The 25,689-nt window shown below is 33.9% G+C and overlaps 4 protein-coding genes across 5 annotated transcripts; all 4 read right to left on the minus strand.

The window, feature by feature from the left end:
- Positions 1 to 1,082: 1,082 nt before the first annotated feature.
- LOC117920043 (protein LITTLE ZIPPER 4) lies at positions 1,083 to 2,799 on the minus strand. Of its 2 annotated transcripts, none has more exons than XM_034837391.1 (2): positions 2,626 to 2,799; positions 1,083 to 1,626 (listed from the first exon to the last, which is right to left on the minus strand). In XM_034837391.1, the coding sequence occupies exon 2, from the start codon at positions 1,612 to 1,614 to the stop codon at positions 1,381 to 1,383; it is 234 nt and encodes a 77-aa protein (XP_034693282.1). In that variant the 5' UTR covers positions 1,615 to 1,626; positions 2,626 to 2,799; the 3' UTR covers positions 1,083 to 1,380. The 2 variants fall into 2 exon arrangements, with proteins under 2 accessions (XP_034693282.1, XP_034693283.1); XM_034837392.1 differs by lacking the exon at positions 2,626 to 2,799 and adding an exon at positions 1,842 to 2,590.
- Positions 2,800 to 8,591: 5,792 nt separating this feature from the next.
- LOC117919539 (acyl carrier protein 2, mitochondrial-like) lies at positions 8,592 to 13,540 on the minus strand. The gene is made up of 2 exons (XM_034836694.1): positions 13,193 to 13,540; positions 8,592 to 9,088 (listed from the first exon to the last, which is right to left on the minus strand). The coding sequence occupies exons 1-2, from the start codon at positions 13,433 to 13,435 to the stop codon at positions 8,912 to 8,914; spliced, it is 420 nt and encodes a 139-aa protein (XP_034692585.1). The 5' UTR covers positions 13,436 to 13,540; the 3' UTR covers positions 8,592 to 8,911.
- A 2,774-nt stretch (positions 13,541 to 16,314) lies between these two features.
- On the minus strand, positions 16,315 to 18,380 carry LOC117921193 (probable purple acid phosphatase 20). The gene is made up of 5 exons (XM_034839011.1): positions 18,261 to 18,380; positions 17,577 to 17,865; positions 16,918 to 17,492; positions 16,739 to 16,827; positions 16,315 to 16,637 (listed from the first exon to the last, which is right to left on the minus strand). The coding sequence occupies exons 1-5, from the start codon at positions 18,369 to 18,371 to the stop codon at positions 16,457 to 16,459; spliced, it is 1,245 nt and encodes a 414-aa protein (XP_034694902.1). The 5' UTR covers positions 18,372 to 18,380; the 3' UTR covers positions 16,315 to 16,456.
- A 4,373-nt stretch (positions 18,381 to 22,753) lies between these two features.
- On the minus strand, positions 22,754 to 24,969 carry LOC117920126 (probable purple acid phosphatase 20). The gene is made up of 5 exons (XM_034837483.1): positions 24,749 to 24,969; positions 24,088 to 24,376; positions 23,429 to 24,003; positions 23,241 to 23,329; positions 22,754 to 23,140 (listed from the first exon to the last, which is right to left on the minus strand). The coding sequence occupies exons 1-5, from the start codon at positions 24,896 to 24,898 to the stop codon at positions 22,960 to 22,962; spliced, it is 1,284 nt and encodes a 427-aa protein (XP_034693374.1). The 5' UTR covers positions 24,899 to 24,969; the 3' UTR covers positions 22,754 to 22,959.
- Between the last annotated feature and the right edge of the window lie 720 nt (positions 24,970 to 25,689).

Raw genomic sequence — 25,689 nt, forward strand, 5'->3', positions numbered from 1 at the left:
CTTGGAAGTTTTCGAGTGTCTAAGACCCAAGACGTTAGATACATTTAAAATTTGATAAGACATTTTTGTATATATGTCTCTTTAATATATAGATTGTTTGATATATTCTTTTTTAAGGCCATGGTTGGATTTATGGTCAACCAGAGTATGACATGAGGGCGTGTCATGTCCATATGTTGATATTGTGGGTTCCCACTTTTTTCAAACCTAATAAACTTTGGTTGACTTCTCCTCTGAATCTTTGATGACGTTACCTTTTGATTAGATCCGCCCATCACTTGCTTCCCAGACAGAATCTGAATGAAAAGCCCCTTTTCTCTTCTCTGATTTTATATCTATGTATTGAAAAACCGTATTTCCTAGGTTACTAGTGAGCTGTATAGAAGTCTATTGCTCCTCCACTCGTGGGAAAATCTAGACCGTTCACATCCAGAATTTCATTAAACCAGCAACTACTTCATTCTTGAGAGACGCTGATATCATGCTTAAAATAAGTTAGGGAAGATCATATTTTGTGAAACATTAGAAAAAGGATAAAGACAGAGCTTTATATCTTCACATACTTAATAAATATTTTGAATATCTCCATTCTCCACAGCCTATGTAACTTCCTAACAGGTGGACGAGTATGGCTTGGGGAGCATGTGTGCTGACATCCTTGACAAATTGATTTGTCCCATATATGCTTCTTTTTGGTTTGGTGTTGCTAATGTTACTTCTTCCTAATAGGCTTTTCAGACTGGTTGGGCATTCATATCTTACAGACTCCCATAAACCTTAGTCACCACGTAAGTGTATGTCCATGTCATTACTTCTTTACGTAAAGAAAAATCATCTTAATTAAAAAACATAAAGGAAGAGGAAAAAGAGAAACAAGGGTTATGATGGGTTTTCTATTACATTTAACTTCTGTTAATTTTACCATTCCCAGGCATAGAGATGGGAAGGCATAGCCATGGAGTTCACTAGTGATGGATAATCCATTGAGTGGGAGGGAGAGACAGGCGTACATTCTAACATGCTCAGCCATGTCTCCTCACCCACAATTACAGTTGAGAAAAACAGAAAAACAGAGAAAGAAGTAATATGACCAAAAGATTATATTCATTTCTAGCAGATATCCTGATACATCTTTGAAGTTCAGAGATCCATCTCCTAAAGAACAACCCCCCACCCAAAAGAGGAAAGAAAGAAAGAAAGAAAAAGATATGTTAAAGATGGGAATATCATCTGTAAGAGGCAAGACTGGTAGAAAGATACTACTATGGAACTATGCAACTACAACTGCAAGAAACTACTATTGTTGGCTAAAGGTTTTACACAAAATCAAAAAGGAAAAAAAAGAAGGCAAGGGAGTCTAAGAGGGTTGCCCATGATGGTTCATGGGTCAGTGGAATTGGCAGCAGATGTGGTGGAGGCAGAGGAGCTGAGGTTGAGGTCTGGAATAGTGTTTGCGGCACTTGCTTTTGAGTTTGCCTTGGAGAGCTTCTGCTTCAGCTCAGACAGCAGTGCTTGATTCTCCTGGTTGAGAAGCTGTGCTTTCTTCCTTAGCCTCTCATTCTCTTGAATTATGTAACAGTTCTGCAAGTACAGCTTTGAGTTCAGCCTTTCCATGACTATGAAAACCTGAAACCACACACAACAGTAGCAGAAGTAAGAAACGGGTATCTCAGATAATATTCTCAATTAACTGCCAATAAAATTAAAAAGAAAAGAAAAGAAAAGGCAATGGAGGCAGTACTTTTTGTACTATTTCCAGAAAACAACATATTTTCAAAATTCTGATTTGACAAAAATCTGGAAGAAGAAGAGAAAAAAAAAAAAAACAAAAGAAATATTACCCAAAGAATTCAAATAGCCAGCAAATAAAAACAAATGAAGTGTTCGAGAGGTAGAAGCCTTCCTTGAGGCTTCCTAGTGGTGAAACTCTGGTTTGACAGATACAAAATAGATGTAATAATTACAGTTATTGAAACAGGAAGACAGTATGATCATGAGAGGAAAACAGAGCAGGAGGGAGACCCTGAACCCACTTAATTATTCTGAACACCTAGATGGGCTCTCCCTTATAAATAAAGGGAGCAAATGAGAAGGAATCACACTTCTCTCCATCTGCACTCATTTAAAATAAGCTTCTTTCCGCTGTCAAACCTTACACTAAAGAAAAGAATAAAGGGTTCCAACTGATAACAAGACAAACTGCAGATATCATACACGCACACACAGAGATACATAAAAATAATTCTTGCTTGTGAACACACAAGAAGAATTTCTCTTTTTAAAACCGAAAGCATGGGAAAAAATCTGCAAACAGAAAAAAGAAATGGTGGGAGAATCCAAGAAGCAGATTGCAAAGATTAGCTATTCAAAGCAAGATATTGCATCAAGATACCAAAAGTGAGAGAGAGTGAGAAAAAGAGAAGGCGAACATGATAGAGCCCAAAGAAAAGCATATTTAAAAGAAAAAAACAATGTAAGAAAAACCCAAAACTACAAAACTCGACCCAGACATGGAGCCTGGTAGAGCAGGGCATGTCTAGGTGAGACAAGTGAAAGAAAAGAATAGACTAGCGATATAGTAGGGAGAGAAGAAGTGGGGGCCTTTAGCTTTTCAAAAAAGATTACCTTTTAGAAGTTGGTTATACAAGAAGAAGAGAGAGCGCTTTGGGGTCTGGGGATACTTTGACAAGAAGCTGCAGTTGAAGTAGTAGGGAGCAGCAGTGAAAGAAACAAAAAAGAATGCAATTGGATATACAGATTTATAGAGAGAGAAAGAGAGAGAGGGGAGAGTGGAGAGGAAGGGAGGGGGACAAAGTGGAAGCAATGGAGGGTGTAAATATATAGGAGAAAAGAAGAGAAGGGGAGGGGAGGTGGGGGTTGGGGTGAGAGAGGAGGGGGGGACATGCCTTTCACCTGCCAAAACAATCATGTATGTGTAAGCATGGAAGGCGGCCGGTAGGGGCGAGGATTTAATGCGAAAGGAGAGCATGATGATGATGATGAGGCATATATGGCGTCATGTGAATGATGGGGTGTGCAGTTGGGCATTTTGGGCATTCCACCCCCCACACCCTCTTCTCAAATGATGGTGGGCTCGGCCGTCCCAAGATTCGCAATGATGGTTTGGATTGGTTCGAACCGACGCACCCCTTCCATCATCACCCTCCCTCCCCCATCATCCCTCTTTCTTTTGTTTTTTCCTCCTCCCTTTCTCCCTCTCTTTCCCATTTTTAACTGCCTCTTCTTTTCTTTAAGCGCAAATTTCAACCTTTTTCTCTTACATACAAATTAATACTTTACTTGACTACACAATTGCCACTCCAATCTCCCATAAACTACAACACAAAGAAGATTTTCATTTTTTGTTCTTGAATGTTGTACACTAGTGTGCTCTACCATCCAGAGGCAGCTATGATAATACTTGTGGGATGCTCATAACTCCCAACAATTACCAAAGCATAAGACAAGAACATTGCACCAACAATACACCCTGATGAAAAGTTAACAATAAGTACACATTAAGTATAGATGAAGTTACGAAATTGCCCCTAATGAGGAGCAAGTGGTGCATGTTATTAATGACCCTGAAAGAGGCCATGGAAGTGGGTAATGGGAGGATTAAATGGGTTGATAGAGAAGAGAGAAACCCAGGTGCAGAGAGAAAGGGGGGAGGGGAACAAGGGGAATGGGAACCTATGGGCAGATGGGGAGGGACGAAAATGGCCCTAGGGGGAGGAGGCATTGATGTTGTTTTGTTTTACGTTATAATCATAATTAATGATGGCATAAGTGAAGGGAGGGTTTGGCAATACTTAGGGGGTGGAAATTGAAATAATTGTGGGGTGGTGGGGGGAGAGGGAGGGAGGGAGGGAGGGAGGGAGGGGGGCGGGGGGAGGAGGATGAGTTCTCATGGGTTATGATATGAGTGGGCTTTTAACGTGAAACATCATACTTGACAGGTGTTGTTTTGGATGGCTCTATGGGCACTTTCGTCAATTCCCCCCAACCTTCCCCTCGTGAGCCTCGTTCTTATGCTCTTCAATTTGGGTTTGGCTTACATCAATTGTAATCATTTCTTCTCATTCCTTTGCTCTCTTTCTCTCTCTATTTACCACTTTCTCCCTCCTTAACTCCCATTTTTTCTTTTAAATACCACCCAATTTTTGAATCTCCCGTTTGGATAACTTTCAACTAACGGTCTCCTTACCAGAGTCTCACAAAGCCCTTCATTTTTTCCAACAATATTTCCAATAAGCTTCAATTTTCCTTGTAAATCCCAAGGCAAATTTTTATTTTCCCACATAGAATCAATGGAATTTGGATTAATTTCCATTTTTTTTTGGCAAATTAAATACTTACTTTTTTCCGACATGGCATTAATCAAATTGGTTTAGTTTACAAAATGTCTAGCAAATTAAAATATTTGTTTTTCTGCCGACATAGAATTGGTCAAATTTGGATTGATTTACAAATGATATAGCAAATTTAATGCCTGGTTTTTTTTTTGGCCCACATAGAGTTAGACAAATTTGGATTCATATACAAATGTTATGGCAACTAAAATACAAAATTTTGAATGGTCTAATTAAAAATCATCGTCTTAGTATAAGATTCAAAAGGTGTTGGAAAACAGCTTTCAAAATATGGTTTTTGAGTTTTTAATAATAAAATTATATTTAAAAATTCAAAGTAATTTTTTTTTTACATTTATTATTTATAAAAATATTACACTTTTTACATTGAATATGAAAGTTCTTAAAGTATTTTTCATTCATTTTTTAAAAATAAAAAGAAAATAATTAATATTTTGATGGTGGAGTAGGGTTGAAACCTCCTATTGATTTGATCTTTATATTTGGGTGTGACGGATGACAACAAAGTTTTTGGATGAGACACAAGTAATATCAATGTACCTCCCATTCCATTTTGGATACAGAAATAATAGTGATTAGTAAGAACTGATCTTTTGAACGTTGAATTGTGGGTTACATCAAGTGTCCCATTTCCCACATTTTTCTAGAAGATTGTTTAAAATGAGGCCAGTGGGGTATGGGTATGCCCCTATACATGCTCCAAGTGATCAAGTGGGTGGTGCATTGCATGAAAGCATTATAATTCATATTGGTTGTTAATCATAATACAAAAATTTAATTTGTTGAATATACCATCTCATTTATATGAAGTACCAAAGGAGCATGATTCCCAGATCAAAAAAGGGAAGAAGGGGGGGAGAGGGAGGTCCATGGTCCACCTATTGTTCAAAACAATGATCCTAGACTCCTAGTCAATGAAACACAGTGTGGGCGAACGTGCAGGGAAAGAGTGATTGGTGAAAGTGTGAATCTGAGGGAGAATGGAGGGGGTTATAAATCTCCTCTGAAACAACCAATGATGGCAAACCCCTAATAATAATAATGCTCTCTCTTTTCTCTTAAATAATTTCTACTTTTTTTCTTTTTTTACTTTCTGCAGCATTTGAGAGCCATACTTAATAAAAATAAGAAAAAAAAAGTTTTTTGTTTTTTGTTTTGGCTCTCATGATTTAAGGGGTTTGGGCTAGGGTTGTTTTCATAAATGTTATGGCAGTGGTCAAGAGATTTGCATGGCTACAGTTGTAACAGGGCATTCATTCAACTCAATTGAGTACCCATCATCATCATCATCTTCCTCTTCTTCTTCTTCTTCTTCTATGGTCATCTCCATTGCCTATAAATACAATTATGGACAACACCCATCTGGGTAATGGCCTTCCATTTGCCCCAAAGCAGAGACATAGGGTTGCTGACAATGATTCATTGATCCCATCACCCACCGGTGACCCAACCCATCACCCATGATCACCCTACCTACATGGGTGATGGTTGAAGAAGGGCCTGAATCCTGATCTGATTCTGAGATGGGTGAAATTGACCCACAGGTGATAATAGGGTTGGGGGGCCAACCATATGACCTCATCAATGTTGGAACCCCATTTGGCCCTTTGGCCCTTCGGCTTTAACTCTCCCCCTCTGCTTTTTCTGAAGTCATTTTGAATCATTTCACGTAATAATAATAATACCAAACCCTGCATGGCTAATGATGGGATTTACCATTATTATTGTTAAGTGCATTGAACCCCTACACGTGAGCTTAGGCTTTATTATTTATTTTAGAGTGTTGATTTTACGGACTGCACGTGTAAAAAGCACCCCCACAACACCCCCATTTTTGGTCTCCTCAGCCTCGTATCAGAGGTGGGATGGGCTTCTCGAGTTTTACTTTATTTTAGTTTACAATTGTTAATAAAAGTAGAGAGTGATTGGGTGAAACCAGGTCACACGATTCTGTTGTCTGTAATAAGCATGCTTTTAGGCAGAAATGGGGACATATGTTTATCCTCTCCTCTCCTTTCCTTGCCACATCTCATATGATCTCAAAGCCTTCCATTTATTGGTATCATTTGTCCCCTTCCTTTGCTGTAGTTTCTATCCTCATTATATTACCGATTGAAACTATATTATTCAATTCATGAAAATTTTAAGTGGAGTTCACTCAATGACATATCCAACATTTCCTCAACATCAAATAATCAGATTTTGTTTGGATACGGAAAGAAAAAGAAATAATGATGAAATATAAGAAGGAAAATAAAACATTACAAAATTATTCAAAATTATAAGTATCCTGACAGGCTGACACTACTCCAAAAAAGAATTGTTTATGTTGCTCTTTATGTCTTCTTCTTTTTTCCTTTGTAATTTGAAGGCAGAGAGAATGGGGCCAGAAAAGAAAAGAAAAGAAAAGAAAAGGGGGCGGCGGGGTTGTGGGGGGGAAGGAACGAAATTTAATCCAAGTAAAAGTAATGAGATGAAGTGAAATTATGAACATAACATGATCCAAAACCATTGGTTGCAAAGTAGTGAGTAAGTGTGGGGGGTGTGCCTGCCCTTTTTGGAACACATTCCAAATATTAAGAGCCTTTAACAGCGGCTGCAATCGTGAGACCTTTTCTACCAACCTTAATGCTTTCACATTAAGCTTAAACTGAATCTAACATCAATTCCCCCCATTTTCTGTCTCCTCTTATACACCAAAACAATTATTGGGGAGTATCAAAACTGATGTCCACGAATCAACTCATACTGCATTGCCTTTTGAGTTGTTGGTCTTTAGGATATGAAAGCTGGAACCACTTCTTAGAACACAATCACCACTACCACCCACTTGTCTTCTTCTGATGCCTTCTTCAGTTTGCTTCCTCACTAAATCTAGTGTCATATCTACAAGACCGTTTCTATCATTCACATTTCCTTTATAGCCTTGGTACATGACATGCCTTTGAAGTGATCTTATTTTCTTACTTTTTTTTTTTTTTCAAAAAATTTTGAAAACATTTAAAATTTTATCATTTCCAAATAATCAGAACAGTTTTGATGTACATAAACATGTTTTAAAATTGGTTTCTATTTTCTTTGAAATAAAATAGAAAATGATTTAAACAAACAAGAGGCCATGTTTCCTGTCAATTAAAATTTGATCTGACGACCTATCAATCAAAATATAACGCAGAACAAGTGTATAAAGCTTCCCAAATGTTTTGATGCACATCCATTTTGTTCAACAACAAAATGAACTACATCTGTTAGATTTTGAAGATTTTGAACCATCTGCTTACCATCCAATACTACCCACATTTTATTAAGAGTTCTTAAGTTTTGAGGAAACTTTTCATATCCAACAAGACACCATGATCTGCTCATACAAAGCTTTTTAAAGCCATCTCCCCAAACAAATCACCAAATTTGTAATGACATAATTTTTTAAGAGTTTACAAAATTACAATTAGCCTAAAAAGCAAAATTTGCAAGGCCTTTAGGGCAAATGAAAGGATTTTAGGATTTTAGAGTGATTGATGACTTATCACTCTCGAAATGGGTGATCTGAACAGCCAAGAAGTGGAAACCGCTTTCTAAAATCACTTCAATAAAGAACCTCAACTTTGAGGCCAAAGAAAACAAAATACGCGAAGGAATAAAATGTGGAATCCAGCCACCCAAACAAATAACGTCACTTCTTTCTTATACCCTATGATTCATTATTGCTTCCCATTGTCCCATACTTGCGGCTCCCCAACAAACCCGCATTTCAATTTATACCCAAATTATCCTTCAGATAGTCAGAACATGTAGAATACTTTCAGAGTCGTCCAAAAGTCTCTCTACCTTTCTTGAGAGTTGGATGTAAGTCCCTAGAACGATGAAAAGAAATCTAGAGAATTCTCTGTTTCTTGTAAATTGCTTGTAAAGACTAGAAATTTTTTTATCATTTAAGAGACGTTATGAGTTCTCATCAACCATGAGGCTTCCAAAGAGTTGCATGGATGCCTATAGACAGGTCCAAGCCACTAAGCACTTAGAGCTTCCAAAGCCTTGTGTCACTCAGTATTGCTAGCTTTGTAGGTTGCTTAGGAAACACCTAAGCCGAAAACACAGAGCTATAGACTTCAGAGGGGCTCTCCTATCCTCATATTTTGCATGGAGATGGTATTAAGAATAATAATAAATAAAATTCTAAAAAAAAAAAAAATCATTCGCCTTTTCAAAAGCCAAAAATTACCAAAAGTACATCCATGGTCCACCATTCTTCTTGTTGCTTCATTATCCACCCCTTTGGTAAGGACCACAATTTATTAATTCATTGGGGAAATTTTCCAAGTTCACATCAAAGCAGTAAGAAAATAACCATATTTGACTTTCACAAACATAGTCATGAGATCCAAAGGACGGTGCTCGAATTTTGGGAGACATAAAAATGTGGCAAAGGTGTCTTAAAATGCCCACAAGAAAATTATTACAAACTATTGATGAACATGACAGGCATTAAAACATAACAATATTGAAAATAAGACTTCACCTGCAAACATTTCCAATTCTCATTTGGCTTGTGGATGGGTTGAGATATAGTCTATGAGATGAGCTGCGGTTGAAATTTTGTTTGCTTCAGTGTCAGGGATGTCAACCGCAAATTCTTCTTCCACAGCCATCATTACTTCCACGTTGTCTAACATATCTAGTTGTAAGTCATTCTTGAAACTAGCTGTTGGACTAACCTGTAAAATAATGTTAATTTTCATGTTTACCTCTCACATATTTTTATACAAGGAAAATAATCAAATATATTAAGGATCCACAAAGTCAGGAATTGTGAATTTGGAGGTGTTGATATCATGCAGCTGTCACCAACAACAGTGTACAAAAATGCCAAACATACATTTCACTCCTTGTCTTGGTTTTTAATATTTCAGTCTTATCAACAGGAAAAGATCCATAATCAGTAGTTTTCTTTTCTTTCTTTTTTTTTTTTCTATATTTTCTATATGATCTTGTATTGAAATTCCAATTAAATTTAAGGTCATTCTAATTGCCAGAATGACCGAGCAATGTGTTTCATCATGAACTCCACAAAAGAAGAAAAGGAAAAGAAGAAAAAAAAACATTTGCAAGAACATAAGATTTGGCAATTTCCAAATCCTATATTCTTGCAAATGATTTTTCTTTGATGTTCTTTTTGATATATTCTCTCATTTTGCCTGTCAAAAAGAACATAAGATTTGGTAGAACCAAAAGCAATCATCCAAAAAGTCGAGGAAGAAGAGAGAGGTGGTTGGTGTGTGCATGCATGCATTGGTGTGTGTTTGAGAGTGCAAGAGCAGGCGCGTGTTGGGGAAGGGAAGGGGGCAGGAATAAAAATTTCTAGCGTTATATATTTTCTCCCAGCAAGCAAGCAGGCTGGAAGGTTTCATGGATAAAGTGGCTTTTGTTGTATACTGTTTGATTCTTATTTAATTGCAGCGGATTGAATAGCCAGCAGAAACAGAACCTGGTCTCAGGTCAGAGAATAGACCCATTCACAGTAGAAAGTAGAAAAAAACGTCATACTAGAGCCTATCTGCCAAATGCCACCCCATCAGTGGTCACATTCAGCAACCCCAAAAATAACATTCTCAGAGTCCATTGAGAGTTTTAAGTCCTTAAAAAGGTCTTTTTTAGGACAACTCTCTGTCGCTTCTTTTCTTATTTTTCCTTACCATGCATGCTATGCAGGTTCGTGGGTTGCACCCCCTTTAGTGCCCTTTATATGTCTTTTTATATATATATATATACACACAGATAAAGAATCAACTTGTATTAAAAAGAGCTGCTAAAAGAGGGACTCAAGGGATACAAGAAACAAACCTCCCTTCGCCTCCAAGGCTCAAACAAGAGAAAAATTTACAATTTAGTGTCCTTTATATGCTATCACTACTATTACATACCAAAGATAACTCTGGAAAAGGTGGCTTTGAGCTAGGTGAAAGGATTAGCGCTCCAGAATTCTCACCTATGCAAGCAGAAAACACCGACTTCTAGAACCCTATCCATAAACTTACACATGCTAATGAGTTTGATAAATAATTTGTCCAATGGATGATTTTTCCTGTCGGAGGCTATGCTCACCAGAGATTCCTCCTGAGAGGATGGAATCTGAACTCCTCCAACATGTCCCAAGGGGGGCACCTCAGGTCTCAAGTGAACCCCCAGGGAATCTGCCTGATAAGGGCCAGCAGGTATTTGCAAAGGCCATATGGATTTCCCCCAATACCCAATAAACTGAACAAATACTATGCAATAGGTCTTTACATGGTGGAAGGACCCAAGGTCTGAAGCCCACCAAAAACAACAGACATGCATTCACAAAGGTGATATGTATTTCACCCAATACCCAATTAACTTAATAGATACCATGAAAAAAATTGGTCTTTACATGGTGGAAGGACCCAAGGCTTGAAGCCCACCAAAAGTATCATACAGAAGGAGCAAGTCTCACAGCATTAGCACAAAAACAATAAGCCTTTCCTCCTTTTATTTTTATATTTGAAAATAATAAAAATAATAAAAATGATAAGGAAAAGAAAAAAAAGAAACAAAAAATTTAATATCTTACCATTATCTTGCCATTCTATGGATGAGAACTAGCATAACCAAATAAATTAGCGGCCAGTATTGGATAGCTTTGAACTTCTACATTTAACAATAGAAATACAAATAAAAGTAGTTACTATTATCATGTGATTGAATTTATGCTTAGGAACTATATTTTAAAGTAATTTTTACTAAAAAAACAAGGAAAATGACACCTATCAAAAAAAAAAAAAAAAAAAAAAGGATAATGACATTTAAAATTTTTTTAATTGAATAAAAAACTACTTTCCGAATCATGTTTGAAGAAAAACAAGAGTCTCCGTAGCTTTCCCAAATGTAGATAAATTACATTTAAAAGTGTGCCACTCACATCTGAGAGTTCTATCCAAGCACCTTAAAAAATTCATGTGACCTTCAAACGTTGCTTTAAACATTTAGGCTATGTTTGATTCCTAGAAAATATGAAGGATAGAAAATGGAGAGGAAAAATGCAAGGAAAGAAAAAGTGAAAGAATTAAAAAATAGATTTAAAGTCAATAAATTAATTTTATAAGCTATTTCAAACTCATTTTACTTATTTCAACTATTTGATATAAAGATTAAAAAAATTGAAAATGCCTAAATTTTTAATTAATTTTAATTATATTTCATTTTCTTAGATATTCTTCATAGGACAACCAAACATAAGAAAATAATTTTCCTTAACATTTTTTTCTTTCCTTAGTAGCCAAACATATTCTTCAGAAGCTATCCCACATAGGGCATAGTTAACATAGTGTCTAGTGTCTCAAATTAAATTAAAAATAGCCACCATAACAGAGATAACATGGTCCAATAAAGAAACATGTCAGAGAAATACAGAACAAAAAATAGGTTCCATGAGGTATGCAGCTCTCAAGTTGAGGCCTCAAAAGATGACCATTATCTAAACCTAGTCCCGGGAATCATTCACTTATGAGTTTAAAACAAAATTCTTTAAAGATTCTGGTTTTTTCTCTTTGTGACAGCCTCCATCACTCCACCGAAGGCAAGCCTCGCAAACAACTACAAAAGTTAGCATAAAGGCCTCCAAGTGAACTAGATTCTCAATGAAGTTTAAGGTGTTCACCAAGTACCCTTCTCAAGGCACATGAACCTCTAAATAGGATTTCATGTAGCCTCAATTATGTTGAGCTGACAGCCTCGGCATTACACAAGGATATTAACTACATGTGGAAGGCTAGAAGGCTCCTGCCTAAAGCCCATACGTCTCCCCAAGAGACCAAATAGAATCAAACTGACACCATAGGCCACCTTGAGGGTCAAACAGCCCTATAGAGGTCAGTAAGGCCCAGGCAATTGATGGAACTAGACATCCCTTCCCAGGCTCCCTTGTTAACATTCCTAAGAATTAAGACCTTGGTCCACAGGCCTTTGCCCTAAATCTTTCATAGACACTACATGGTTTGAAACGATCCCTTGTCCCCACTATACAAAATTGTATTAGATCTAAATACACTTGCTCAAAGTCTGTGGATGGTATCAATGACATTCTACGTCGGTTCATTTGCTTGCCTTGAAGTATCCTCCTTACCAGCATTAATGTTTAAAGAGTGACACCTAATCTAAAATGACAACCAAGGGGCATGCTGATTGCATCCAGTTCAATTTCGATAATGAAAAACCCTTCAAACTGGAAGTTTGTAGAAGCTCAAGTTTACACGTAAAAACAATGCAAGGTCAAAGATAAAGGAAACAAGGATGCCTGAAAGCCCTGGCTCAGTACTATTCTAGTTTTTTAAGGAAGCTAAATGGGATTGATCAGTTTTCTATTTTTACATTTAGAGCTGTAATTGATTGATATGCCCACATAATTATGTGATATCAATGAATCCCTATAGAAGAAAAAAAATCAAAGATCGAAGCAAGTAAATAGAGGTATAGCCATATAGGTAAAATAAGATGTCATTCAATCAAATATCATAATGAAATGAGGCATAATTCTCCTTAAGAATCCACACTAGAAATCACGGACACCTAAAAGATGTGGTCCATATTCAAATCCCAACCATTTTCAGAATCCCAAATTAAGACTCTCATTGGTGGCTGACAGGGAGTAAAAAAAAAAAGGAGAATGAAACTTGGAGCCCTACATTATGAGTTGTTAAGGCTTTGCGAAAATGAAAAAACTGAACTCTTAATAAAGTAATTTTAATTACCTGCATTTTCTCGGGAACCAAACGGAAACGATAGAAGGGAAAGAGAGAAAATACCTTGGAGGGATCAATAAAAGGGGTGGATTTGAGGAGATGGATAATGCGAGAAGTGACCTCCTCCTTTTCCAATAAAGAGGAGGGCGAGGAAGCTGCAGCTGCTGATAGCGAGAAAACCCTAGCTCCTCCCATAAACCCTAGCACAGTTGCCCCTCTTTTGCTGCTGCTGTTTAAGCAACCTGCTCGACTCCATTGAGCCCAACAACGTCTCAGCCCTCCAATTCCACCACCAACACCTTGCATCTCTCTTCCTCTCCCTCTGGATTCGCTCACAACTCACAGACAAGCCCGGATATATACGAATACCAGTTCACCCCACTTCTATGGAATTCGACCCGATCCGACCGGATCTCAGCTTAGACCAAGTGTCACCTATTCTATGTATGTTCTAATTCCAAGTAAATGCCTAAATGGTAAGCGGAAATGGGAACGATAATTTGTTTCTATTTAAGTATTAAGTAAAAATATAAATGAAACTATAAATAAATAAATAATAATATTGATGCATGTAGTTTAAAATATTTTTTTATTTTCATAAATCAAATAAAATAATTCAAAATATGATCTCTATTGAACTCAATAAATGTATACATATAATGAAAATTTTAGCTCATTTATATCTTAAAAATTAAATTTTATTTATTTTAAAATTCATTTAAAATATAATAATATTAGAAATTTTTAATTGTAAATAATTATTTTTTATTTTTAAATAAATGAATTAATTATGATTTCATAATATATATAAAATCATATAAAATAAAATTATTTTTATTTTTAATAAGACGTGAATTAAATTTAGTATATACTATATAAATTGAATTTATAATTTCTGTTTTTTACAAAATAAAAACAACTTATCTATTTTCAACTTTTAAAATTTTTAAAAGTGTTTTAAAAATAACTTATATTAAGAAATCAAAATACCTCTTGATGGGGTTTAATTAAAATTTAAAGTATAAGTAAGATTTTATTTCCATTAGAATCATCTTTTATTTCATTCTCATATTCCTTTAAGTCATCTAAACATGAGAATGAATAAGATATTCATTCTCATTCTTTATTTCTAGGGATGACAATGGGACAGGTTTTTTTGGGTACCCGCCCCGCCCTGTCCCTAATGAGACGGGGTTAAAATTTATTAAACGGGTTTGGGACGGGTATGAGATTTTTTTTTAACTCGAGGCGGGTTTAGGTATTGCCCCATCTCACCCCGCCCCATCCCATTTACATATAAAATTAATTTTAAAAATTAATTTAATTTAAATTTTAAAATTAATTTAATTTCAATTTTAAAATAAATTTAATTTAAAATTTTATTTTACTATTTTTAATATATAGATAATAATAAAAAATTTTAATAAAATAAATTATAAAAAATATAATAATTTTATTATTTATAAAATATATTTATTTTAATATAATTAAAATTTTTTAAAGTATCCCCGCCCCGCCCGCCCAGTTTAATTTTTTAAACGGGACGGGGATGAAAATTATTTTTAATAAACGGGGCGGGGTTGGGATGGGGGCAACCCATCCCGAACCCGCCCCATTGCCATTCCTATTTATTTCTGCAAACCAAATATGACTTAAATGTCATATATTTTATGTATCTTTTGATTCTAACTAAATCAATACTTATATGAATGGTAAAGTGATGAGGTGTTTGTAAAACATGTGCTATAATCTATTTTTTAAAATAATAAAATTAACTAAATCCAATTAAACCGAACTTGTAGTTGACTTTATAGTTAAATTAAAATCAAACCAATCTTTTTAATAATAGAAAATATGAACCAAACTAAAGTTTATTTAAAATTAATTTGGTTTGATTCGCATGATTAATTAGATGCACAATTTATGTCTAATTTACTTTCAAAATTAATTAAAAATAACTTGGATTTAAAGTTAAAAATACATTTAAAATTTCTAGCAAAAAATATAAATGAATATATTTGAAGATTAATTTGATCATAATTTAATAATAATGAATTACTTTAATATACTTTGTAAAATATATATGTAAGAATAAATTGCAAATAAATTCATCCTATAAATTATAAGATATGGAAGTCTTCATGTGTTGGTTTAGTTTTGTTTTTATCTATTAAAATATAAAGTAATTAAGAGTGTGTTTGATATTAATTCTAAAAAGTGTTTTTGGTATTTATAACATTTGAATTTTTTTTTATTTTTCAAGTATTAAAAATACTAAAAATATTTCTTAAAATAACTAACAAATATACTCTAAAGCATGTTTGATAGTATTTTTATTCGAAAATTTTTAATAAAATCATTTTTTTTAAAAAAAAATTAAGATAATCATCTAGTGTTTTTCTAAATACTAATGATTTTTTATCACTAAATTTTTTCAAAATATTTCATAAATTTTGTCAAACATCATATTTTTCTTAAAAACATTTTAAGGTTAAGGGTGTTTTTTTTTAAAAAAATATTGTCAAACATATTATAAACCAAACCGATAACCATCATTTTTCAAAAATTTTAAATTAAATTGACTTCTATAATTATTAAAAATTAAATAGATTTGATCAAATTTGATTATATTTGATGGATTTGATCAGTTTTTCAATTTCATTTATGTTACTGAGAGTCATATATTGAAATATTTTTGAACTTATATAAGGAAGAATAACTTTAAATGGTGAGAAAAGGAGAGGACATTGTATAAATATTTTTGAACTTATATAAGGAAAAATCATTTAAAATGGCGAGAAAAGGAGAGGATATTATATTAAAGTGCGTTTAACAGTTATTATAAGAAATGTTTTTAATATTTTTAAATGAAAATTTTCAAATGTTATAAAACTTAGAAACACCATCAAACACACTTTTAGTCTTAGTTAGTCACGAATTCAATAATAGATTACTAAAATTGTCATTTAAAATTAAATGAGATAACAAAACGGCAAGAATTTTGTATACTAAATGCCCAAATAATAATAAACTTAGCTCAGCAAGCATCCGAATAAAATGTCAAAATTAACTTATGTTTATTTGATATAAATTATGTATATGCAAGTAATTGGCAGAATGAATAGGCCTTTTTTTTATTTTTTTATTCCAAGCATATAAAATTGTACGGAATGAAAGCGCCTGAATCCAAGGGAAAAGGGAACTAAGAAAGGAGGAACATTTGAATCCGACCATTTATTTTTCCACTAGTCAACGACCACTAAAATGGAGGCCTTCCTGAACAGAGCTCCCAATTCCATCCCTAGCTCACATCCTTTTACAGCTTAATTAGTTGCAGCCTGGTTCAGTTGCGAGGCTTTTCAACGTGACGGAGTCCGAAGCAACAGATTGGTCATCATCATTCCTATGCCACGTCCACTCCATCGCGTTCCCGTCCACCACATTCAACTGCCCATGTCCAAAGCTCGCCTCTCTGAAGAGTGAAATATCGGGTTTTGGGTCAATGTACCTGCAAAAACCGAAAACAGTAGTTGGTAGAAATGAAAATCAATACAATGAATTAATCCAAGTGGGTAGTAGGGATGATAGAAGTTTAAGCAGCTTAATCACTTGGTCGCAAGGCCTTCTCTGTTGCCGCCGTCCCCAATGGTTATATAGACTGGACCACACTTGTCAGTTTTGCCTTGATAAACTCGGTCCTGCAGTAAATGAGAAGCAGAGACAATGGAATTAGTGTGATTTGATTGAGATATGGGTGTGATTCGTGAAGATGGGGGAAGGGAACTTACAAAGCGCTCATAAGCATGGACGTGGCCAGCAAAGACGACATCCACTCGAGCTTTATAAAGCATTTCTTCCATGGAGTCTCTCATTCCATCTGATTCTTCCTCACCCTGATGAGCGGAATTAGAGTTGTACCATGGGGCATGAAGCATCACCACCAGCCAGGGGGTTCTCTTCCGATCAACTTTCCCCAAATCCGCTTGAAGCCACTTGTACTGGTCGGAGTCTGAGCCAAAGTCAGTGTAGGATCCCAACACCACCACATGAACTCCGGCAACTTCAAAGGAATAATAGAGGTTCGAAGTAGAGCCACTCTCCTCAAAGGGCATGTGCCATCTTGCATTGTAGGATGTGCACTTCTCCGGGTGGACAATGATGATTTTCTCAACGTCGTGGTTGCCTGTCGCGGTCATCCAAGGCCTCTGGCTAGCCAGGGGCTCAACCAGCCGCCCAAAAGAGTCCCACAGTGGCTGATAAAAATCTGCGTATGACAAGTCTCCGGCCAGAAGAAGCAAGTCGTAGTTGGATTTGGATATGTGGTCCAGGGTCGACTTTGTCCATTCCGTCTGTCCAAAATCACCTGTACATGCATGAAATGAAATCCAACCTGGTATCATCCATCCACAATATGAACTGAAATTAAGAAGTGGTGGCATATACGGACCTGCAACTGCAATTCTGATGGGGAACTGAGAAGGTGGGGTTTTGAAGCTGAATTCGGGACCGGAGGAGCCACAGCGGTAATAATATACAGTATTTGCGTTCAATGGTCCAATGACCACATCGTGAATTGTGCCCGATGTGTACATGACATACTTGTATGAACGGGTACTCCCGGTGGCAGAGCTGCCAAGTTGGCCTTGAGCTGTCCCATAATGTACTTCTGCAGGAGTTTCATCCTTGGTCATCCATGTTATTCTCATCTTGTCTGCTCCAACCATGGATATATGCACCTGCATCGTATGCGCAACAGAAAAATTCAGAGCTTTCATATATTTATTTTTATTGTCCCTCCCTTAAATTTAGACACATCATCCATGCATACTCATCAGTTGGCTATTCTAAACTTGCAACAACATTTTAGAGAATTTTCACGCCAGTAGAAATTAGAATTCCCACCCCAAATTTCAATACCAAACAAAAGACTAGTTCACGAGAAAATGAATTTGATCCACCCCAACACTCAACTTGCAGCCAACCTCAAAGTCAGCCCATCCAATCCCAACCTCCCTAATCCTCTTTTCCTAACCGCCAAACACTCTCCCTCACAACCCAGAACTCCCCCGCTTCTCAATGAATCAGAAAGTAAAACGAAGAAAAATTCAGGCAGAAACAGCAAGATTGAAACCTGTTCCGGATGAGTGGGATCCTGATCGTCGTCGTCAAGGACGATATACATTTTCCGGGCCGGTGGGCGTTCATACGCCATACCAGTCCCAATTAGTTGTGCAACTACCATGGCCAATGCCAGTAAACTAAACCAGGTCTTAACCGCCATAGCCACCAAGAAGAAGGAAGAGCGGTGGAGGAAAGAGGGGGAGGAAGTGTATATATAAGACACGGAGCATTTAACCCGATTCCTTTATGTTGGCTGAATATAACATCTAAGATATTATATTCTTATCTTTTTGTTATGAAAATATCCAACCAAATACGTGATTACATAACATAAATTGTGGGATATATTATCAACTCTCGTTTTCTATCCAAGATATGTTTAATATCTCTTAGGTATTTTAATTTCGTGTTAAGATATGAGATGCATATATTTCATATATTATAAATTTAATTTTTTTTTATCAATTTTTTATTTAATATATAGTATATAAATTATTTTTATATATTAAATAATATAATATATAAATTTTTTATTTATAAAGTTTAAATATTTTAATCATAAATATGATTAAATATAAGAAAATTTTCAATTTTTTAAATAAAAAATATTGTAATATGATATAATTTTTATTTTAAATATTAAAAATAATAAATTTTATATTATTTTTTATTCATTAAATATATTACCTTAAAATATCATAATATCTTAATATATCATATTTTATTAAAAATTATATATTAGGATATGAGATTTCGAGTGAGCAAATTCTCATGAATATTTATGAAAATGGGGGAAAAGAGAATTCAATTTGGAAAGATTTTAATTATTAAAAGTAAATAAAGAAAGCCAGGGAACATCAAAAGTAATTATAAGATATTTATAAATTATAAAGACCTTTTCTTTTATCACAACAAGTCGTCAAACTTTACCTAATACGGTTTCCAAAGATTAAATGTAATAATATTGTAAATTAAAAATTAGGGAAAACATGGTGACTATCGAAGCCTGTGTTAGCTAGAGAATATGACGAAGAAAACATAATTTAAAAATGAGTTGGAAATACAAACAATTACAAATTTGGATATTCCATAAACATATGTTTACATCATTTATGTGTTTAAATTATTTGAAGTTAATTATATAATTTTAGAGTAAAAGATAGTATGAATCCATATTCTTCACGTGCATCCCCATTTCACAGCCAGAGGTGGTGTTTGTTTTTTTATTTAATTCTAAATGAAACCTTAATGCATAATAGTGTTAAATATTAAATTGTTTGTTTTTATAGTATTTTATTTTTATTAAGTATTAAAAAATAAAAAAAATCAATAAGTTATTTTTTCTATTTAGAAAAAATTACATATTTTGACTTTTTCTATTTAGTAAAAAGTTTATAAGAAGTCATGAAAAAATAGAAAAATAAATAACTTAAATTCTAAAACTAAATTGCTTTTAACAAAAAGTCAAAAAAACAAACACCACCTTATTTTTATATGAAAATTTGATGTTTTGAAAAAGTTGGAATTGCTCATTGTTTTTAAAAGAAAAAACAAAATAAGAAATAAAATTCTAATGTGACTTTTAAATAAAAAAAAAAAGTTTGTAAACAAAAAACTCATTCAAGGATTAAGTTAGGTTACCTATTGGAAAAATACGATGATAAGCCCTAACACTATTCTAAATCTGTATACCTATAATATCTACTAAACAAATGAAGTGAATTATGATAATTAATTAATTATGAATATTAAAAAAAAAATACAATTACATGAAATAATGCAAAACAAATTACAAAAATATATAAAAATGATGCATGAGAAATGCACAAAATAATTTATTAGAAATATTTTATTATTTCAAATATCATGATACAATTTTCAAAAGTTTTCAAAGAATTATTTAAGTTAACTACAATTTCAAATTAGTGATTTGAATTTATTTATTCATGATGCTTCAATTTTTTTATAAAATATTTAATTTTATTTACAAGAAATGATTTTTATTGACCTTATTAAGAAGAAGTGTGAATTTTACAAATTTATTTTCAAAAATGTTTTGATCCAATTGTTATTTTATTTTAAAAAAAATTCTACAAACTTAAATAAAGATATTTACAAATTCCTAAAAAGGAATTTCAACCCAACTTTATTAAAAATATTGTTTTTTGATTTTATGTAGAAAAAGATTCTTTATTATCAATTTATTTAGAGAAATAATTTGACAAATTTATTCCCAAAGATTACAATTTTATTAAGAAATAATTTTTGAATTTTATTCACAAAGAGATTAGTTTACCAATTTATTAAAAAAAAATAAAATCTTCCAATTAAATTCTTATTTAAAATTTGATTTCATTTACAAAGGAATCGATTTTTTTTTTTTTTACAAATTTTATTTACAAAAATTTACAACTATAATTTATATATATATATATATATATATATATATATATATAAAAGATTCTCATCCTATTCTTGTTAAAAAAAATCTTTAAGACCTCATTTTATAAAAATTAATTTAATCTCATTCTTATTAAGGGAAGAGAGTTTTATTTAAAAATTAATTTTTTGGACGATTTTATTAAAATTATTTTTTTGGATAATTTTATTTATTTCTTGGTAATTTTAATTAAACAAATAAATTTCCAAATAGTAGTTATTAAAAACATTTTTTTTAAAACAATTTTATGGATTCCCCTAAAAACATTTTTTCAAATTTTTTATTAAGAAAGCTTTCTTTTATTAAAAATAATATTTTCTTAAACTATTATTTTAAGAAAACATGATTGTTGGACCCTTGATTTTATTAAAACAAAATTTCTATACTACTAAATATTTAGGAAAAAGTCAGTTTTGACTCACAAATTTGATAAAATATAACTTTTATAAATAAGTTTTATATTCATTTATTTAAAAATATTTTAAAATACATGCACTTTTCTATAAGTAAAATATTTATTTATCGAAATACCCTTTAACTTGATAATATTAAATAAAATTATCAAAAAATTAATTTATCATTTTCATTTGATAAAAATATCTTATAAATAAACATATTATAATTTTTTTTATTATATAATATTAGATACAAATCGTTTTGAAAAAATTCTTTGGAATCCACAAATAATAAATAAAATATTTTTAATTCCCTAATTAATAATAATTTTAAATACTCATCTTCTCTTTTTTTCTTTTAATAAATTTGAATAAAAATTTTATTAGTTAGCATCAATAATAAAATAAGAAATTTTAAAAATTAAAAATATAATTAAAAATAAATACTTAAAAAATAAATACAATTTAAAATTTTAAAAATTATATACAATTAAAACCAAAAAACTTAAAAATGTAAAAATTAAAATATTGATTTTTATTGTATTTCCAACTCTTTCTCGATATCTATATTTTTTATTAGTATCATTTAACAAAGTGAAAGTTAATATTTTATTTCTATATTTTTTGGTTTAAAGTTTTTTTTTTTAAATTTTAATTTTAATTTTTCAATTTCTTATTTTAATAATTTTTAAAAAATTGTCAATTGGTATCATTATTCGAACAAGTAAAAAAGTCATTTTATGAAATAAATGTAACTTGTGAAATAGTACATGTATTTTAAAATAATTTTAGATAGATGAAATAAAATTGGTTTATAAAAGTTGAAGTTATTTTTTCTATATATATGTTTTTTTAAATTAGTGAATTAAAACAACTTTTGTCAAATATTTAACTCTATACCACCGATAAATATATATAAAAGGATATTTGTAGAAGTCAAGAGAAATGAAATTAAATAAAAATGGGGAAAAAAAAAGTGTAATCAAACACGCTCTTTACTTAGGTTTCATGTCCTATTTAACGTCTTCTTGAGTCTCATTTTCTTCTATGGCATTCGGCCTCCACACGTCACAAATCCAACCTAAATTCGATAAGCCCAATGACGAAATGATGAGCCCAAACCCAAATATCCTAATAAAAGTATCAACAATATAAAATTATAAGGCCCATACTGAATTAAAATTAAACCCAAAACAAACATCTACAAACCAACATGCCCAAGTCTAAAAGTCCACAAACTTCAAATATCAATAAATCTAAATTAAACAAATCAAACAGATAATATCACTTCTTTGAAAATTTTAAAATTACATTGACCTTTATGATTATTAAAAATTAAATCGATTTGATGAATTTGATCAGATTTTCAATTTCACTCACGTTACTAAGGGGTCATACATTAAAATATTTTAAAATTACAAGGAGGAATCATTTTAAATGGTGAGAGAAAGAGAGAGCATTATACTAATCCTAGTTATTCACGAATCAAGCAAATGATTACTAAAAGTCTAAAATTATCTTTACCCGAATGGTTGGCACGATGAGAAGACAAAATGGGAGGCGAAGACTTTTGTATACTAAATGCCCAAATAATAATAAACTTATTCGGAAGCTTGCTGAGCTGAATTATGTTTATTTGATATGAATTATGAACAGAGATGCAGGTAATTGGCAGAAAGCCTATGACATACAAGTAGGCTTTTTTATTCCAAGCGGATACCAAAGAATCTGAATCCATGGGAAAAGGGAACTAAGAAAGGAGGAACATTTGAATCTGACAATTAATTGTTCCAGAATTCAACAACCACTAAAAATGGAGGCCTTCCTGAACAGAGCTCCCAATTCCATCTCGCTCACATCCTTTTACAGCTTAATTAGTTGCAGCCTGGTTCAGTTGCGAGGCTTTTCAACGTGACAGAGTCTGCGGCAACAGATTGGTCATCATCATTCCTATGCCACGTCCACTCCATCGTGTTCCCGTCCACCACATTCAACTGCCCATGTCCAAAGCTCGCCTCTCTGAAGAGTGAAATATCGGGTTTTGGGTCATTGTACCTGCAATACCGAAAACAGTAGTTGGTAGAAATTAGAATCAATACAATGAATTAATCTAAGTGGGTAGTAGTGATGATAGAAGTTTAAGCAGCTTAATCACTTGGTCGCAAGGCCTTCTCTGTTGCCGCCGTCCCCAATGGTTATATAGACTGGACCACACTTGTCAGTTTTGCCTTGATAAACTCGGTCCTGCAGTAAATGAGAAGCAGAGACAAGAGAATTAATTCAATAGTGTGATTTGATTGAGATATGGGTGTGATTCGTGAAGATGGGGAGAAGGGAACTTACAAAGCGCTCATAAGCATGGACGTGGCCAGCAAAGACCACATCCACTCGAGCTTTATAAAGCATTTCTTCCATGGAGTCTCTCATTCCATCTGATTCTTCCTCACCCTGATGAGCGGAATTAGAGTTGTACCATGGGGCATGGAGCATCACCACCAGCCAGGGGGTTCTCTTCCGATCAACTTTCCCCAAATCCGCTTGAAGCCACTTGTACTGGTCGGAGTCTGAGCCAAAGTCAGTGTAAGATCCCAACACCACCACGTGAACTCCGGCAACTTCAAAGGAATAATAGAGGTTCGAAGTAGAGCCACTCTCCTCAAAGGGCATGTGCCATCTTGCATTGTAGGATGTGAACTTCTCCGGGTGGACAACGATGATTTTCTCAACGTCGTGGTTGCCTGTCGCGGTCATCCAAGGCCTCTGGCTAGCCAGGGGCTCAACCAGCCGCCCAAAAGAGTCCCACAATGGCTGATAAAAATCTGCGTATGACAAGTCTCCGGCCAGAAGAAGCAAGTCGTAGTTGGATTTGGATATATGGTCCAGGGTGGACTTTGTCCATTCCGTCTGTCCAAAATCACCTGTACATGCATGAAATGAAATCTAACCTGGGATCAACCATCCACAATATGAACTGAAATTAAGAAGTGGTGGCATATACGGACCTGCAACTGCAATTCTGATGGGGAACTGAGAAGGTGGGGTTTTGAAGCTGAATTCGGGACCGGAGGAGCCACAGCGGTAATAATATACAGTATTTGCGTTCAGTGGTCCAATGACCACATCGTGAATTGTGCCCGATGTGTACATGGCATACTCGTAAGAACGGGTACTCCCGGTGGCAGAGCTGCCAAGTTCTCCTTGAACTGTACCATAATGTACCTCTGCAGGAGTTCCATCCTTGGTCATCCATGTTATTCTCATCTTGTCTGCGCCAGCCATAGATATATGCACCTGAATCATATACGCAACAGCAAAATTTAGAGCTTTCATTTTTTTATTTTTTTTATCGTCTCTCCCTTAAATTTAGACACATCACCCATGCATACTCATCAGTTGGCTATTCTAAATTCATGCCAGTAGAAATTAGAATTCCCACCCCAAATTTCAATACCAAACAAAAGACTAGTTCACGAGACAATGAATTTGATCCACCCAACACCCAACTTGCAGCCAACCTCAAAGTCAGCCCATCCAATCCCAACCCCCTAATCCTATTTTCCTAACCGCCAAACACCCTCCCTCACAACCCTGAACTCCCCCGCGTCTCAATGAATCAGAAAGTAAAACGAAGAAAAATTCAGGCAGAAACAACAAGATTGAAACCTGGTCCGGATGAGTGGGATCCTGATCTTCGTCGCCAAGGACGATATACATTTTCCGGGCCGGTGGACGTTCATACGCCATAGCAGTCCCAATTAGTTGTACAACCACCATGGCCAATGCCAGTATACTAAACCACGTCCTAACCGCCATAGCCACCAAGAAGAAGGAAGAGCGGTGGAGGAAAGAGGGAGGAGGAAGGGTCTATATAAGATACAAAAGCACTTGACCCGTTTCTTTAGTTGTTTGAATTCTGGTGTTTAATTTTGAAATTGTTTATATGGCATACGTCATCATGGTCACGGTTGTAACGTTTCACGCAAATCCAGTGTCGTTCGGCTCTGGACATCTCCTTACTTCCACGTAATAAATCTACGTGTTCACATGGTTAGTAGTTTTGCCAATTCCAAATTGCGTGATCCATGCTTTTTCTGGAGGCTTATTTTTCATAAATTCTCATAGGGGCAAAAAGAGAATTCCATTTTGAAAGATTTTAATTATTAAAAGTAAAAAGAGAAAAGGCAGGGATCATCATAAGTAATTATCAGATATTTATTTAATTCAATTATAAAGGCCTTTTTCTTTCATTACAACAAATAGTCAAACTTTACAAAGATTAAATGCGATAATATTGTAAATTAAAAAAAGTAGAGAAAACATAGTGCCCAACCCTTGACTTTCCAAGCCCTTGTTAGTTAGAAAATGAGTTGGAAATGCATATGATTACAAATTTGGATATTCCCTGCACATATGCTTATATTCCATTCCCTATTTAAATTATTTGGAGTTAATGATATAATTTTAAAGTAAAGGGTGGCATGGATTCACACATTCTTCGCGGTGTCTCCTCTTTATGACAAAAGTTGTTCTACTTGGAAAATTGATTTTTTTTTTTGGAAAAAGTCGGAGTTATGACTTATTTTTATTTATTTTTAAAAGGAAAA

Source organism: Vitis riparia, chromosome 8, assembly GCF_004353265.1.
Source record: "Vitis riparia cultivar Riparia Gloire de Montpellier isolate 1030 chromosome 8, EGFV_Vit.rip_1.0, whole genome shotgun sequence".
NCBI lineage: Eukaryota > Viridiplantae > Streptophyta > Magnoliopsida > Vitales > Vitaceae > Vitis > Vitis riparia.